At 39.6% G+C, this 19,418-nt stretch overlaps 1 protein-coding gene across 2 annotated transcripts in view; it reads right to left on the reverse strand.

Annotated features, from left to right (window-relative positions):
- LOC111865196 overlaps window positions 1-19,418 on the reverse strand; it is a 132,613-nt gene that overhangs the window by 2,131 nt on the left and 111,064 nt on the right. For both annotated transcript variants that reach the window (XM_023853035.2, XM_023853036.1), the window contains 4 exons: window positions 13,336-13,460; window positions 8,570-8,794; window positions 3,993-4,131; window positions 1,121-1,250 (listed from right to left, as the gene is read on the reverse strand). In XM_023853035.2, coding sequence (XP_023708803.1) covers window positions 1,121-1,250; window positions 3,993-4,131; window positions 8,570-8,794; window positions 13,336-13,460 — 619 coding nt within the window. The remainder of the gene's footprint in view (window positions 1-1,120; window positions 1,251-3,992; window positions 4,132-8,569; window positions 8,795-13,335; window positions 13,461-19,418) is intronic.

Genomic DNA, 19,418 nt, shown 5'->3' on the forward strand with positions numbered 1-19,418 from the left:
AGACGTGCTTCATCCCATAGCAGAAACATTTTTTAAAATAGACCTCACTGAATTCGGTCATTGCAAAGAACTTGAATAAGATTTCAGTGTCGGTTAGAATGGAGCTCAGGGAACTGTGTTATTGTGACTTTACGTGGCTCAGAATTGTGTTGCTGAGACCTCATTCAAATCCATACTTCATTTATATTACTTACACATCTTTGTAATTTGTGTACTCCTTTCCCTGTATTTAGGTTCCATTTTTTTGCGAAAACAGAAATTTATAACTCTATAATTTCTTATTTTACTTGTATTTTGTTCCCCAGCAAGATATTATTCACTACTGAAATATACTTATTATTTTTTATCAATTGCAGATTCTTGTTTGATAATTTTATGATAATATTTATAATTTTCTTGGTATTTATTATTATTATTATTATTATTACCACTACTATTATTATATTATTATCATTGCTTTCACATTACGCATTGTAATGTATATTGCATCTTTTGTAAATGCACATATTTTACTTTATAACTTCTAACTCTAACTTGAGTTTATTGTCGTCATCATCCACTCATAAATCATAACTTGGATTCTTGTTATTATTATTATTAATGTATTATCATTACGCAAATGCTATAAATTGCCTGGTTTTGCACTTTCTGTGTGTCTGTTTCTTCCTTCCACTCTTGCTCACTTTGAAATTGGCCTTGGGTTGTTGAGCTAGCACTCAGATAAATAAAATAGAATTGAATTCAATCATTAATATTATTCATGGCTAGTATTTTACTAACAAATTTTCAGTATATAGTTATTTTCCTCTTTATAATAAAAATATGACAGTTTAATTTTCGAAATTGCCGATCAATGGACCAAAATTTACGAATAAATTTATGTCACTTATAACCAATAAAGCAGCAGACAAGATGCAAAATAAAAGTACTATATCAATGAATGTAAATATGTACATTTTGGCGAAACGTAATTAAAATCTAATAGGCTACTATTGATTCGCTACATTTCCGATGAAGTGCTTTCCTGCACCCGTTACTTCAAATCCAAATTCATTTCCCCAGTCTCAGTACAGATGGAAGATCCTTATAACATATCTCGTAACTCAGTGGAGCTACTTACTAATCTCTCCCGGTTCGACGGTGACTTCAAGCGATTCACACTGATAGTAACACTCCGGTGGCGGAAAAAGGAACCATCGCTTGCTTCCTTTCAGCTGAGCTTGCCAAGATGGCCGATTAACCATATCGATCTAAAATGAACATAGAAGAGAACAAATCGATATTTCAAGTTAAAGAAATGATTTACGTAGCAACCAAGTGTGCTTGAAACACGCCTGCAAGTACGATAAGCATCGCGAAAGGAAATGCAGGTTCTACGGAAGTAACTAGGAACTGAATGAAATGAATCAGACAGTGCCCTGAAGGGTAACAAGTAGATGCCGAAGGTACAAAGAAAGGAAATGGAGGAAACTCATTAATTTCTTACACATTCTGATGCTTCTTTCGTAGTTCGTAGTTGCAGAAGCAGTTCCACCATCTCTCCCTCCTTAAATATTTAACAGCAGACAAGTACGAGTCTGTTATGGCATAACAAGGCATGTGTGGTCATGAACACCCGACCGACAACGTGCCTGGATTTTTGGGACAGAAGAACTCTTACACAAATCCTCTCTCTCTATAATTAAGAAAACTTTTGTTACGTCCAAGCCCTCAGATACCTGCATTCACAATGCTTATAGAGTTCGATCTACTTCATTTTTCATGCTATTTTTATGTGCTCATATTTATAACTTATTTACATATCGCTAGAAGTTACATGCTTGGAAGATTGTTCTTAGTGTCAAGGAATAACTGCGTATAGTTGCCAGAAATATCGGAGGCTTGAGGATTTATAGTCGTAAAAGTGGAATAGACCACCATCAGAAATATTGTTTGTATTAGACATAACTGAACGGAGTTCATGGAGGTAGGCCTAGGCCCAATGGGGCTGTAGTGCCAAAGGAAAAAAAATTAGACATAACACTGATTGAACCCTTTATTATTATTATTATTATTATTATTATTATTATTATTGGAGGGCGTGGGTTTCCCCATGCACCGCGACCAGTTTGATCTATTGTGCGTCCCCTTATAATCTTCTACCAGCCTCTATACCCTACCGGTATTGGCGCTTACCATCAGTCCCTACTCAGCCAGCGAGGTCGGCCTCTACTGGCTCAGAGATATCTCAATGCTTCCCCCATCTACCAGAGGTGTTAGAGACTACTGTTGAGCGGCAAATGTCCTTAATTTAGCTCAGTGGTCTCCTTTGGAGACATGAGGTTCTTTTACGTGCCGTAACTCTACGACACGGGACCCACGAATTAAAGTCCCTCCTGGAGGACTTGTTCCCTGAATTTGTCCGCCCTTAAAAATTCCACGACCTCCGCCGCGTTTGAACCCGAGTACCTTGAGTCATGAGATGGGAACATTACCCCTAGACTACGGAGGCCGCTGAAACTAAGATGATAGGATAAGCAGATTATTCTGCGATGTACAATGGACTTCAGGGCACAAAAATAAAGTAAGAGTAGATTTTCGTAATGCAAAAAATGTTTTAACTTTAAACAACGACCTAAGCAGAAAGGGTTTTGAAAACAGCGTATGAACAATTTGAGAGACCGCATGCTGTTGGGGTTACCTTGTTTCCTTGCCATGGTGGAGAGGAGATTTGTATTTTATTATGCGGCATGACTCCGTTGCTTAATAGTACTTAAGAATATACATATTTTCTAGAATATCTTTCTTTTTCTTGTAAAATATTAAGGAATAAAACTATTGTTGCAAGAAATCTGTTACATAATTAGCTTTCGGTTTAATAGCTATAGACAATGAGACACTGGATTTAGCAATGTGAAGAGAGATGGTAGTCATATTAAGACAGATCATGCCATCAAATGATGAATAAATAATTTGAAATGTTAAAAATGATATTAAGATGAAAACACCGTGAGATATCTCAAAGGAAGCAACATCAAAGCTACAGTTCTGCTAAATATTGCAAACATATTCGTGGAATCTGTTTGTAAAGGCTATGAGTATTCAGAATGCGAACTCATGTGAGTAAGCTTTGTAATCCGTTGCGGATTACACCTTTCACTGTCATAATCAATGCAAATGTCGAATATATGGATGTCAGTATTTTACAAATACGGAAAAATATACGATATATTCTCACATTTGAGTGATATGAGCTAGAAATATTCATTTCCAAGGCTACGAGCGTCAACTGGAAAAACACAGCCAACAAGCTCTCAGTTATTATGCTTCTAAATCATCTTTATTGTAAATATTCCAAAGATATTTGTGCAGACCGTTCCTGCCGTCAACGGAAATACTTATTGAGAGGAGAAAAATATATAGACCTCTTGTATTCATGGCATTGTTCTAGCTCCTTGCCATATAATGAATTGGAAAGTTCCTGCGAAAAATAAATCGTGGGTTATTTTAAGGTATTATACCATCATATGTCTGTAAGTAAAACTGAAAAGGTAAAGCTATCCCTGTCACAGGTCGTGGAGGCCCATAGAGTTGTGAGACGTCGAGGCTCCCACATTTTCTATACAATCGCCTCACAGATGGCCGTGAGATTATTAGCCTTACGCTCCAGTCGCTCTTTACACACAGGAAGATTCCTGGTATTCATTTCGGTTAGAGGCTGAGTTGACCCCAATATCATAGAGCGGCTGGAATTTGAAAAAATTTAATGACCTCATCGGGAATTGAAGCCGTGACCTTGCGGCTTGTAGCGTACTGCCTCAAAAACTACGCTATCGCGTTCCCCCAAATGTCTATAAGTACCGAGGAAACCCACCAGCAATCTGAGTCATAGTAGCCGGTATTCGAGACGACATTAGTGTCCGGGGTGTTCATACGTCGAAACATGAGCGTCAGGACCGCTCGTTCTGGCTCCAGCTTGCTACTCTGTTATGTGCGGTATTAAAGTCACTCACGTGCATGGTTTCTCGATAGCCTGAGCTGCCCAGGTAGATCCACTCAAGCTTCTGTCTGTCGCTGGAACTCGGGGGCAGGAAGTAGGGACGTCCGTAGTGTTGGCGCAATATGGTGGCTGCGCGCTCGTCGCAGTTGCGCCTGTAGTAAAGGAGAATACTCATTTACTGATGTGTTTTCAATTCTCTCACGGCTCTGAGAGTTCAAATTCCAGTTTTCTGGTTTGTGTCAACAGAAAATGAAGTAGATGGATACCAGTGCTTTGGCGGAACATGAGGTCTCTCCACCTCCAGGATCGAAGAAGATTTCTACCCTGAAAATGGAGGCAGAATATTCCCCCAAAACATTGATATCCACCTAAGATGCTACTTGGTGTCGAACCCAGAAGATTAAATTCTTAATCAACGTTAATATCATCTTGTACTTAACAATACCTGAACCGTAGCCCTGCGAGTCGTAGGAGGCGACTAAAAGGAAACCCAATGTCTGGGGTTATAACTGGGCCACCCTGTTCCTGTGGGATATAAATACGGGGACCTGGCCCTCCACGTTTGGGGAATCTCGAGTCTGAGACAGTAAAATATGATCAAGAGTCCCGCGGGATTCGGAACCGATAATGACTGCGCTGGCGAGAACAAGCAGAAATGTTAAACGGCAGATCCGCCCTCTCGTCAGACAGAGCGCCTCACATCAACAAACCTGTAAGTGTCTGACCGTAATAAAAATCTGGTAGTAAGCCCCACAAGGATGCTTTTCTCCAAGACAGACTGGCCGACTGAGGGTCTTAACATACTTTTGTCTTTGACCTAAGAATTCGAGAACTCTCGTCAGAGAGGACAATGAAAGCAAATATTCAGTTGAAAGAGATGCTGGTCGTGATTCTCAAGGGGCTTGTCGCCAAGACGAACTGATTGACGGTAAACCGCCAGCAGTAAAATAATTCTCTCTCTCTCGCTCTCTCTGGAGATAGAATTAGAACTGAGTCAGAGGTCGAAGGTGATTGGGGAAAAATTGCAACGAGATAGTTGGCAGTTGCATTAGAGAATTGGATTGAAAGTGTCGGAGTTGGAAGAACGCAGGAGTCGATAAGAGTTCAGTTGAGATTTGACAGTCCGGCTGTGAATAGAAGACCTTATGTGTGCTATAGTACCGCCATATTTGGAGTGTGTGATTCAGGGAGCCTGTTATATTTCCTGCGTTAAAATCCGTTGCCAGGAAACGGATATTGGAGAGTGTAATAGGCTGAGGATATTAGTGTTTGCAGCAGTGAGCTGTAACGTGTGGATATTAACCGTAATGCTGTAATTACCTTTTAGTTCAGAGTGGTGTATATAAGGTGTCAATAAATCCAATCCAAACCCCGTCTATAGTCACACACCCCTAAATCGTGACAATATTATTTAGACGAGTTTAATTCTTCAAAAATATAATTAAATAATTCAACAATCAAGTTCCTTCCGTCAAATGTGACACTTTTATAAGTTTTCCACCTCGTCACCACCTGCCTTACATGTTTCGGCTCACCACGGAGCCATCATCAGAGGCATTTATAGTAGAAAAAGAAATCACCAACACACAAAACTTCACTTTGTTAAAAATAGCCACGTTCCAGTTAATTAAAATAATTACAATAGTTAAAATTGCCGAGAGTGTCGGTTCACTAAAGGTTTTCCACACACCACGGTAGCTTTCTTATTTAATTCGTCGTTAATTCTGTAAAAATTATGTTTCGTTATTTGAAGTAAGAATTCTTAAAATTCCTAGAATTCTTTCCCGCTTGGCCCAGTCTTTTTTCTTCGGGATGTTGTTGACGTGTGTTGTCTGTNGAAGGAACTTGATTGTTAATTTGTTAGTGTGACGGACCAGAATGAAAGACCTTAAACTAAATAATTCAGTTTGTTCTGGAGCCTCTAATAGTTGCGAGGACCGATTTAATGGGTTTCCTACTATTTCTGATTTCGCCTGAGCACAGTTGGACTACACAAACAACGGACGGGTTAGAAAAGTCACAGCTTGAGCGCGAGAGATCTGTAAATTTGATCAACGTAGCATAGAACTTCTTCAAATGTTAGTGATCCTAGGCCTCCTAGCCTGATCCAATTCAGTATTGTGACATGACGCCCGAAAGCCGGAATAGTGAAGTCAGTATAAAGGTTCATTGCTAGGCAAGGACTCGGTGAACACATTTCCGCGGAAACGAATAAGGAAGCAACAAGTAACTTCCGTTACTGCGCTGTAAACACGCATTCCCAACAATATAGAGGCTGTTTTCTGCGTGGTCCGTGCAAAGTGCTTATAAAGTCGAGTTCCAAGTGAAAATTTGAGTTTCGAGACGCCAGCCTGCCAAGATATGAGCTTGGGAGCAGAGAAATTGAATTGAGATGAGTCCTCGGAATTGACAGTTGTAGAATAGTTGCAAGATAGGAATTAGGCTGTGAAAAGAAAATTTCATATGTGATTTGAAATGACAGTGAGACTGTTAGGAAATCCGTTGTCAGGATACGACTAGTGAAGCCCGAGAACGCTAGTGAGAGTGTATTGGTGAACTGTAAAGTGTGTAGATCAGCTATTGCGCTGAAATTACTTGTAGTCAAGATTTGTGAATATATAAGGTGTCAATAAATACAATCATCCATTCCAAAAACCCTTCTATAAGTCACGCGCAAACCCCTTAAACCTTACAATATCAATTATGATATAAATATCACTGTATGACAAATTGAATGCTTTACGTACGCATTGAAAATTTTCTACTCAGGAAAGAACAACATTCAAAACCATGAGTATACATTTATGTTCGGCCAAGCTGTTGAATACAGAAACTAGTGAAAGGGACGCCTTTTAGGGATGGCTAGTAACTGTCTCACAGAAAGTCCGTTATGATCCCTGGGGTATAAGAAACATAGGAAGATCTCGAAAATTATGGGCTTTTCAAATGTTAAATGTAGCCAGTTTCGAAACAGGGAACAGTATAGAAGAGAGAGTACTGGCGGTCGTGAAAACATTGACACAAATAGAAGAGAGAGTACTGGCGGTTGTGAAAACATTAACACATATAGAAGAGAGAGTGCTGGCGGTCGCGAAAACATTAACACATATAGAAGAGAGAGTACTGGCGGTCGTGAAAACATTGACACATATAGAAGAGAGAGTGCTGGCGATCGTGAAAACATTGACACATATAGAAGAGAGAGTGCTGGCGGTCGTGAAAACATTAACACATATAGAAGAGAGAGTACTGGCGGTCGTGAAAACATTGACACATATAGAAGAGAGAGTGCTGGCGGTCGTGAAAACATTAACACATATAGAAGAGAGAGTACTGGCGGTCGTGAAAACATAGACACATGTAGAAGAGAGTACTGGCGGTCGTGAAAACATTGACACATAACAGGAAACAACACTTAAATCCAAATCAGAAAGGTGAATTTTTAAATTATATATATACAAATTTGTAATGATCCTGAGTGAAATTAATGGTAAAGAATTGCATCGACAGAACTTTGTACGCATCTGTTGTAGTAATTCTACCGCTAGGTGGGTCTGTCAACAATCATCTTTCTGTTGTCTTAAATCTGTTAGTATACTGTAAAGAACTAATTGCACTGATTATTTACAGTATACTCACAGATTTAAGTCAAGATCTATATTAACAATCGCGGGGTTACCTCTATTATAGAATAAGATGTTTATTAGAATGTGCTACAGAAGGCCGGATGGGCATTACCTAGACCTTTTTGTATTTATGATATTTTGTCTACAATTAAAAAAAATTATTGTAAGCTTTCGTTTAGTTACGATCACTTTTTTAAATCCTTGTTTTTCTTTCTTTTCTGTATTGTATAATATGATATTTTGTTTACACTGTAAGTAGACGGAGCCTTTAGTATATATATATATTATATACAATATTTATGGAAAGTGTTTCGCTGTTAGGAAGTTATACTCTGTTATTCGAAGATGACTATCCTCTCTTGGTTTCAGTTTAGATGTAAATATGCAGAGTAATTCATAAGTCCCTCCGGAAATTCCTAACTCGACAGCGCAACAACCAAGACAGAGAGAGCAGAAAGGAACATGTGAATAGAAAGAGAATTTCTCCAAGTTTGTTTGGGTAATAAGCGCCATGGCATAGTTGCAGGTTTCACCGCTAGGGGACAGTCGTGACGAAACATGGCGAGGACGGAGGGTAAGAGAGCGTTTTGTGTCTTGAAATTTGCCAAAACTGAGTCAATTGTGACGGTGTAACGGTGGTTTCGGACCCTGTACCACAGAGAACCACCTACGGGCAAAAATATTCGTGAGTGGTACAAGAAATTTCAGCAGAGTGTTTGCGTGTCGGCTGCGAAACGAACAGGCCGGCCGGGACCATCGGCAGAAGCTGTCGAACAAGTATGACGTGCCGAAACAGATTTACTTGAAACACGCTTTATCCAGCCTCCATAGCGCCGTAAAAACTGGTATAAATTACTGATAGTTATGTAAGAATGAATAATTACGTACAATAATATGCCGTATATTGCACAAGGTCAAAGATTTCAAGAATATCATTGTCACTTTTGAGTCTTCAAGTACTTACCATCCGACGTGCCAGGGCTCCGCGGTTCTTGTATGACTCCCGTTAAATACTTCTCCAAGACTGGCAAAACCAGAGTCGGTGGCTATAAGTTGGCAGCCCTGTGAACGTTGAGCTTGAGGAAGTTGTTGATAAAGTGTCTTGAGAAATCGGAAGTCAAAAACATGTTGGGCCGTCCAGTTCCGCATCGCATCGGTCACAATAACCGGGTGTCCCGAAAACGTGTATCTGAAAATGGAAAAGTTGATTCATTTTTGTAGGATTTGAATTATCACACTTTGCTGATGGACTAATAGCATAATCGTCCGGCGTTCGAATAAACGCAACATTACAGAAACTGGATGTGTTTCCTTAATCCAGTGATTGAGGTTAGCGCTTTATAATGGACCCAGCAGAGTAGTTATCACCCCCTCACCTTAGGACGGAAAGAGATCTAGTGTCCAGAACATTGTGTTTATTAGAATACTTGACGATGGACAAAGTACAAACACCCAGCAATTCCTAGTAACTAATTAGTTAGCGAGTAAGTTAGTTAATTAGTTGCCTAGCTAGCTAGAGAGACTATCAGATTTAACCATCCTAGTAGTATTTACCATCTTCAAAGAGGAATTTTTAAATTGCTAGCCTTAACAAAAATTGCATAAGTACTTATCATTTCAACAGTTAAATACTAATTTATTTAAATTAATCTAAATTACGTTATAAACACACGTCTAGATGCTAGAAATTTTATTCCTAAGCCCATTGTATGAATCTCATTTTACGGCTCTTAGGGCGAAGGCACACCAAAGAAACTAGCAACCGCAACGCAACCGCAATTTCCGAGAATTGTTATTTTGCTGTTTCCTTAATTTGGGCTGCTCCATTCAGTAACATGTGTTCAACTCAGGCTCATAACAATCCTCGGAAATTGCGGTTGCGTTGCGGTTCACAGTTTACTCAATTTACGCTGCTCCATTCAGTAACATGTGTTCAACTCAGGCTGATAACAATCCTAGGAAATTGCGGTTGTGTTGCAGTTGCGTTGCAGTTGCCAGTTTCCTTGGTATTCCCTCACCCTTAGGCCTCAGTTTTCTCGAAAGAATTTTCTTTGTAGTTCATATTATGCGCTGTCAGCATCTCAGATCACGTAGCGTCAAATAGTATGATGAGTGGTGAATAAGTGAATTGGAAGGGATTTTGTAGGAAGCGATCGTGGCCCAATCGACATAATCTTCCAGAATTTGTCTGAAAGGACTATAGAAAATTGTGAGAAATCTGAGTCAGGAATGACCATGCCCCGACCGGGATTCGAACCGAAAACCTCCCAGATAAAACTCTAGAAACTGTACTCTGTACGAATGAGATTGTGAGATATACAGAAGAAAGAGGGATGTAAGAAAATGGACAGAGTAACGAAAATCTAAGGAGAAGGGAACGGATTGAGGAGAACCTTTAAAAGCCGTAAGTGTTCTTGTTGTAAGGAGATTTAGATACTGAACATTATCAGCGCAATTTTACTAGAAGAAACGTAATTTCCCATTCGAGCGTTACAGAGCTTCCTCCTACTGTTATATATTTTTTCCAGACAGACGCAGAAGCCAATTTCGCGTCTTAATAAATTTCGTCTTATGTGCATATGTGTGTGTGCTTGCGTGTGAGGAAGGGAAGTGCTAGAAGATATGACGATGACGTTGGTTCGGGCTTCTCCTTTGTTCTCTTCCAGCTATTCATTTCTGCTATTGCCTTCTCTGCCTTCTCCTATCTCTGGTCCATTGCGAAGAACAGCGCAATCTGGCCCGGAGCCATACATCTCCCAGACTAATTCTCACGACGACCGTCTCCCTCTGCCTCACAGTAGCTCTCTCAAATAACAGATCCATGTCTGGAACATACTAATTTAATTAGAGCTCAATTTTCTTTCATCCCCCATCCATTCATTTTTTGTTAGAGTGGCGCAGTACTTAGTGCCTAATTTAGTGCAATCTGAATCAGTTTGTCACGCTATTTAATTGGAAAAAAGACACAGAGATTTTACTTAGCAACATAAACGGAATTAAAACAAATACGTAATTCCCACATGACAGGGATGTCCAGCAACAAACCACCGAGCCGTCATGTTATAACTCAAGTACTCATCCATTTTTACAGTAAAACGATATGGGTACCCGCCTGCAATGAACAGAGTTATAACACAGGCACAGGAATTAAATTTATATTTAATATAATGTAGCCTTACTTAGCCGATGACAGTGGCCGCGTGCTCCATGCCATGAAATGTCTTCGTTCACTCGAATACTGGGACCGTGGATTCAAATCCCACTCAATGCATGGATGTCTGATTGTGTTGGTTTATTCTGTGTTTATGTTGTTCTATATGTAGGTAGCCGCCCTGCGATGTGCTGATCCCGGGTCCAGGGGATCCTATCGGCTTTCTAATATTAAGGATCTGAAGTGAAACGAGCGTTTCGCTGATGCCCTTTACTCCAAGTGGGAATAGCAGGAATAGAAGAAGAAAAACAAAAACAACAAAACTTAAATAGCAAATTGACTTCTGATAAAACACAGAAATTTCCTCGAGGCCTAACACCTTATCACGGAGACGGACTTTGCGCGGCCCAATGACTTGGAGAGCTATGCTGACTGGATCGTGATTTCCTGGTAGTCACCCATGGCAGATAGGTCAAACGTTAGAGGCCAGGCAAAGTATAAGCTCTGATCCCCCAGGTTTGGAGTTGGGCGTTTGGCTACGACCTCACGCAGAAAAAATGTACTGCTACTAATACATGGAGGATGGCAAGAGCCACACAGGATTGTAGCGCCAGTAAAGAAGAAGAAGAAAACAGAGGAAACACCTACTCTGTATTTTCCCAAAGTCATCGTTTTGTGCGGATATTAACCATTGAAGACTAGACATGTCTATATCTGTCTCGATGCTGCTCACGTAAACTCATGCAATCTTAACAACTCTTTATTTTTCAAAGGTATTTACCAGGTTCTGGATGAAACAACGGGAAGCTGGAGTGAACTGCATAATGAGGAGCTTCATGACTTGTACTCTTCTCCAAGTATAATTAGAATGATCAAGTCAAGAAGGATGATATGGGCAGGGCATGTAGCAGGAATAGGGAGAAGAGGAATGCATACAGGATATTGGTGGAAAAGACAGAAGGAAAGAGACCACTGGGAAGACCAAGGCGTAGGTGGGTGTACGTAAGGAAGTAAAGCTATCCCTGTACCAGGCCATGAAGGTCCATAGGGTTGTGAGACGTTGAGGCTCCCACATTATCTAGACAATCGGCTCAAAGATGGCGGTAAGGTTGTCAGCCTTACGCGCCGGCCGCGCTTTACTCCCCAGGAAAATTATTTAATTAATTCCTGGTACTCATTTCTGTTAGAGGCTGAGTAAACCCCAGGGCCTAGTGCGGCTAGAAGGATTAGGTCAACTGAAAAAATTCAGTGACATCATCGGGATTACATATTACATCGGGGGTACAATATTAAAATTGATCTTAAAGATATAGAATGGGATATGGATTGGATTGCTCTGGCTCAGGATAGGAACCAGTGGAGGGCTCTTGTAAACACGGTAATGAATCTTCGGGTTCCATAAAATCCTGGGAAGTTCTTGAGTAGCTGCACAATTGGCGGGTTCTCAAGAAGGGCTCAGCTCCATGAATGAGAGATAAGTGATTTATTAGGTTCTGTGTGGAATTAATTTAGAAATTTACAACGCTATGTTTGCTAGGCAATTTTCTTCTTCTATTTTTTCGATAGAATATTTGGAGACGAGACAGTCATAATTGCATACTCTGAGAAATAGATGGACAGTTTCGTGGGCCACTAGTCGAGCAGCACTGCCTTGAGGTTATAGATGTATATGTGCTTAGCATTATGACTGCTTCACCGTCGTCATCTGTCTGTCAGGGAGTAGGTCATTTGTTGTTCCTTTTCTTTCTCGGTGATAAATGGAAAGAATTAGGTCCTAGAGCAGGCAAAATATTGTCCCATGGGCCTGTACCTTAGTTGACAGCTTGGGAAGAAAGGGTGAACGATACGGTAACTCTGAAAAATGTTAATCTAGTTTTCACTTAATGGGAGTAACTCGTGAAGCTAGGGATGTGACATTTCATCTGGCATTTCCTGAGAGGGAAATTAAAAAAAAAAAAGTAATTTCGGTTTACCTCAAAATTACATCCCTCCATCAGAACTCCGAACCAGCCTTCTCAAGCAGGATAGCATCTCATGGAGGGACTCTCTTCGAATATCGGGCGAGGCGCAGCCTATCCTGATTCAATTTGTTCGTGATTTTCTTTAGTCCCTTCAGGCAAGTACCGGGATGACATTGTAATTTTCGCCATGATAGCTTCCTTTCACATCCTGCATAACTCATATTCACTAATCATCTTAACATTCGACGCTGAATAGCTGAGCACCTCACAGTGTCTCTAAATAAACAATAAAATAATTAAATACATATATACTCGTATGGCTCTAAGAAATTCGAAAAAGAAGAGAATTGTGTTCTGGGATGTAACACTATGCAGCCCAGTACACTGAGGTTTCGGAGAGGCATACTGCCTCCATCTGCAGGGTATAAGGTTAAGCCACGTAAGAAAATGGAATGAATAAGGCGGAAATCCTTCGAAACGTGGGTATAATTCTACCCGACTACACGGCGTTATATCCCAGAAAATAGTACCTTTCAAAACGACAGTCGTGACAACCTATTATCCAACATGAGAAAACCCTGAATCCAGTAAGCGTGTTAATTGTTTGAGCACCTTTACCGTTTCTTGAAGTTTGCTGGGGAGATGTTGGCAATCCTGTCGACCTGTCGCAAACCGCGGCACATGTCACAGTTTTCCGGCGGCCGGAACATTCTTACGAGCTGCTGGGGCATGCTGATAGTGCACTGGAACAGAGAGCGACAGCTGTTGTCACTGCATCTGTGGGCCGCATGCCAAGCATTAAAACATTAACATTAAAACATGCTTAATCAGAATCCTAAGACATGTCGGCCAGAGAGATTTATTGCATAGTACATAACCAATTTAGCATAGTAATTATAGTGTTGCAACTTACAGTTTTATGTGCATATTCATAGTGATTAATTCGGATGAAACCCAGAAGAAATAACTGTAAATCACTCAGTTATTTACCTGCGAAAACGTAACTTCGCAACACTGTGTCCTTTGCATCACCGACCCAATGCCTGCCTGCCTGCCCGGATCGCGCCATTTGCAATGACAACTAAATTTCTTAAATCCGTCCCCCACATTATTGACTGCAATATTGTACAGGCCTATTTGTCCAGGCGAACAAAAACGAATTTCAACATCTTATTCTGCCTGATTATCATATCTATCAAAGCATGTTCTGGAAAATTTTCGTTTCAATTGAAAATTTTTGCATGATTTATTATTATTATTATTATTATTATTATTGTTATTGTTATTATTATTATTAATTCGAGGTCTCCCCCGAGTATAAATCTAAACTGTATTGATGATTTTTTTTTCATTCCTTGCTAGCTACCGTTAAATATAAGTTTTTAATTTCCGTTTCCGCATCAAAGGCTTCCCTAGACCTACATTAAAGTTAATATTCCTTCCACGGGTGCTGCAATATTACTGAAAACAACTTTCTGTTTAGTGTAGATTCTGTTTTATTATCGTCTTACTTTATTTTGTCTACTTACGTGTCACTTTATTTTATTATTTTTTGTATTTTGTCACTTTATGAAAATGTCATTAACTCATAACGTCACATATCGTCCACAAGACATGCTAGAATATCTATGAACGCTACTTAATGGGTATGTGCCTAGGGCTAATATTCGCCTGTAGTAAATGAGAGCCAGGAGAACTATCATGTTAGGGGATCGTCGGACGTGATTCGAACCTGATACCTCCCGAATGAGTGTCACATTGTTTACCTCTGTTTTAATTTTTTTTTCCCTTGACACTACAGACACTACAGACTTGAATACAAGATACTTAAAACGTATTTAAAAACAAATCATTAAGCATTTTAAGAGCCAATTATGACGCAAAATGTGACGTGGACCCAAGTTAGTGAACACCCTGTCCTAAATATCAAATGAACTAGTATTTTTTTTCCTTGGCACTACAGCCCAGTGGGCCTAGGCCTACCTCCTTGAGCTTCTGCGTTCACTTTGGTTTTTCTAGATTTTACACATTCGGTAGGACTCCTTGGGTGGGTGATCAGCCTTACGACGGTAAGGCCTCTCTACCTGTACACAAACACAGAAAAACGCACACATAAACTAAACATCCATGCCCTGAGTGGGATTCGAACCAACGATCCCGGTTTCCAAGCGAATGAAGACAGTACATGCCCTGTTTTAAAATGACCAGTCTTTATTTTTCGTGTCCAGCCAGAATACTTGCTAAGACAAATGAGAGGCCATCGGAATTGAACCTGACTCACTGAGATTCTGCAAATGTACGAGTAGATCATGACCTCAACTTGGATCGAATCATGCGATGCACGGGATGGTATAGAGGATATCTATAGAGCATCTCAGTAAGTCAGACTTAATTAGACCCGATTGGACACTGTTCGGTTAGTGCGCTAGCAGTCTCAAGGGGTCAGGTTCATCGTTCGCTATTAATATTTTGCGTATGCCTATATACGTATATATCAGCTTCAAAAATTCTTCTCTCTTTACTACCAGTTGTGCGCTAATCAGATATCTCTGTAATTATCTTTATTATTTGCATCATGTTGTATATATTATACCATCGTCAACACAACAAATTCTCAATAAATAAATCAATATTACTGCATTAACATATACATAATAAACGAATGCTAATGCAGTAATATTAATTATTATTATTTTTTGTGTTGACAGTTGTATGATTACATATATATATCTAAGTTTTACGTATTATTAATCCAGCAAATTATTATTATTATTATTATGAATTATTACCATCATCATTTTGATGTATTGGTCTCAGATCTATAAATTTATAAACTTAATAATTAATTTCACGACAGAAATATGAAAATCAGAGATGTATTCAGAGTTGAATCTATGGAATAGAGTGGGTGTCATGATAGGTGTGTTAAAAAGTAATAAAATAGTGATGATTTTTGTATCACCAATGATCTGTTCACAAACTGGCAGTATAATTCAATATTGATGTCAGCATTGTTTTGAGAGTTACCATACGTTTTTGTTTAAAGTCGATCCCTTGTATATTGATATAAAACAGCAGATGCCTACTCAGTTTTCACAATGGTTGTGTATAATTTAATTGAAATATTAAACAGTGCAATGTTTAGAAACTGTTACTGACGTACGCATGTTCTATACTTAATATTCAAACGAGATACAGGGAACAAAAACGCGTTTGTATTCAGTTTTCCTTCTATAGATTTTCCTATTTTATGTGTGTTTATTTGTTCAGTACGAAAATACACGTACGTCTGTGTGACCAGGAAGCAATAGTGAGAGTAACTATTGAGAACATTCGGTATGAACGTAGCGTCATCATTCATTCTCTATGTGTTTAAACACGAACAGCAGCAGCAACAAAAAAAATCTATAAGCCCTGCATTGCCACTCCTGCTTGCTCTTTGTTATTCAAGCACTTGTGTATTCAGCTGTTGATCTCAAGTACTACCTGTTCCACTTCAGCACCTCCCCCAAACCCTCCTCTTTAATAAAACAATATCGCATAATACAAAGTTCATACTCACATGTAGAGAAGCCATACCATGAAACCTGTTCCAGTTTCAAAACATAACAAGTGTTCCATTAGAAACGAATTATAAAGATGTAGCTTTGTTGCTGTGTTCGGAATCGTGTTGCTGGCACTTGTAAAATACTGCAAAGCTTGTACTTCTACCTTGGTCTACATATCCAGTGCGTGTTTCCTTTGAGTGAAATTAACAACAAATAGCAATTACGTACATCCTCATTCAGTAGCTGGAGGTACTGTTTGAATGAACTAAGTGAAATACTAAGGCCGCGCCATAGCTCAAGCGGTTAGTCGCTGGCTTCCCACCGCGGCGGCCCGGGTTTGATCTCGGGGTCTTGTCAAGTGGGATTTGTGGTGGACAAAGTGGCGCTGGGGCAGGTTTTCTCCGAGTACTTCGGTTTCCCCTATTAATCTTCGTTCCACCAATTGCTCCACAATCACTCTAACCTATCATCTGGGGCTGGTACAATAGGCCAGATATGGCCGCAGTACAAGGGACTTAGTCCCACCCCACTAGCAATAAAAAAGAAGTGAAATACTCATGAAAACAAGCAATATTTTCGTAATGGACCCTCATCCATTTCATAAATGTTTTATTTATTTAACATACTTGTTTTCCCCTAACGATAATAATACATTTTAGTATATGGGGCTGTATGGGGCTGAAACATGGACACTTAGGGCAGTAGATCAGAAACATCTGGAAAGTTTCGAAATGTGGTGTTGGAGAAGGATGGAGAAGATCAGTTGGACTGATTATGTGAGAAATGAAGAAGTGTTAATTAGAGTCAGTGAGCAGAGGAATAGCCTACACGAAATAAGAAAACGGAAGGCTAATTGGATTGGTCATGTTTTACGCAGAAACTGCCTTCTAAAAGAAGTTATCGAAGGAAAGATAGAGGGGCGGATAGAAGTGACAAGAAGACGAGGAAGAAGACGTAAGAAGATGCTGGATGACCTTGGGGACAGAAGAGGATACTGTCATTTGAAGGAGAAAGCTCTAGATCGCATTAAATGGAGGAACTGTTTTGGAAGAGACAAGAGACTGTGGACCTGTCGTCTTGACAGATTACTGATGATGATGATGATGATGATGATGATGATGATGATATTTTTACTTGCACAGCATTACATCTATAATGACTTAAATTTTTACTTTTTTTTCTGCTTACGTGGTTGGTGAACTGCTTTTTCATAGACATATAAATGCGGTCTACATCCAAGCAAATAGCAAACTGTTTCAAATTATTCTCAAAAACAATAACAAAACAGCAATACAGAATTAAAATAAAATTTTTATATAATTTTCACTTCTAGCTTGCTCTCATTTAGAAATAAAAAATATATTTTATTCTTTTTTTTTTGACAATATGTCCTTGTACGATGTATGATTTTCTACTGGCATGCAAAATCTCATTTATGGCCACAAGAATTTCAGTTATAGTGGAGAAATTTTGTATAATATGGCTGCCTGTAAACAAATGTAATGTGAAATGTTTGCAGCGAATTCTTCTCGCGAGATCAATCGTGTCAATGAAGAGTCAAAAACCAATGTTTCAGAGATCTCCTCCTTCATCAGGGTCGGTGACAATGGAATCGGAGGTAATTTCAGGGTCGATGACACTGGCTTGTAACTCTACGTTGAGAGAACCCAAGAAGATTTTAGTGCATTTATTCCTAGCAAAAACTTTAATCTTACAAATGTAATGTTTCTTGGAACTCCTATTCTCGCTGGCTCAGAAGTCGTGTTGAATGAATGGCGGACTGATGACATGAGACCACTTTCTACGTAGCAATTTATGTGTGGGGATGGATGAGAGATGCATTCACAATCTGGGTAGGAAAACATGAACGTTAGAAATAATTTGAGGGACCTTGGGATAGATGGGTAACAATATTGAATTACATCTTATATAAGTTTGACGTGGAGATATTAATTAGTCTAATGTGGCTCAGGACAGAGACCAGAAGCGAGCTCTTGTTAAAATTATGCTGAACCTTCGAATTCCATTAAAGACGGGAAGTCTCTTGCCTAACTGAACGACTGTTAGCTTGCCAAGAAGGTCTCCATTCCATGTATGTGAGTTTATTTGCCTGAAACAAGGAATTCTTCCCAGCAGAAAAAGGTTGCCTGAGTCCACTTCTATATGTTGGATACTGGGATGCATTTTCCAGTGATAAAGCCAAGTCTGACACCACCCAGTTCCCAGGTCACATTATCACTGATATCATAAATCACACTTCACATACTTTTCACATTTACCTGATCGCCGCTTTGAAATATTTTTTCCCTGCTTAACCTTTTATATACTATCATGTTTATCAGTGACTATAGACGGGGTTTAGATTGGTAATTGGATTTATTACACTCCTAGAGATAGTGACTACAAGTATCTACAGCGTTATCGCTAATTCTGGGCATGAGAAAGGCAGAGGGTTTAGCGAATGTGGGCGAGGAGGAATCCATATAGGATATTTGTGGGAAAGCCGGAAGGAAGGAGACCACTGGGAAGACCAAGATGTAAGTGGGCGAAAAATATTAAAAATGGATTTTAGAGAGATAGGATGGGATGTGTGGATTTGATTGATCTAGCTCAGGATAGGGACCAGTGGAGGGCTCTTGTGAACACAGTAATGAACCTTCGGGTTCCATAAAATGCTTGTAAGTTCTTGAGTAGCTACACAATTGGCAGCTTCTCAAGAAGGACTCAGCTCCATAAGTGAGCGAGAGAGTGGATAATCCTCTGACAGATCCTTCGCCAGTCCCCTCTATAATCCCTTTACATCAGTGTCCATGTTATATTTTCTTTCATGCTTTCCCTCAAATATCTTTTATCTCCTCTATAATAATTTATTGGAATTCTTCATTTGTTAAGCTCCCAGAAGAAGAGAGAAGCTGCTTATATGTAATAACAGTTCATATATCTGGAGTATTAACTTGACCACGTTTTCTTTTCGTGTTCTTTTTGCTTCATGCCCCAATTTCCGATGTCAATTTCTTTTTTCGTTTCGAAACAAAAGTAACTTCCCGAAGCCACTGTGAACAGTATGGATGCAATTAGGCCGCGCCATAGCTCAAGCGGTTAGTCGCTGGCTTCCCACTGCGACAGCCCGGGTTCGATCCCGAGTCTGGTCAA

The sequence above is a fragment of the Cryptotermes secundus genome, unplaced genomic scaffold (assembly GCF_002891405.2).
Source record: "Cryptotermes secundus unplaced genomic scaffold, Csec_1.0 scaffold238, whole genome shotgun sequence".
NCBI classification, from domain to species: Eukaryota; Metazoa; Arthropoda; class Insecta; order Blattodea; family Kalotermitidae; genus Cryptotermes; species Cryptotermes secundus.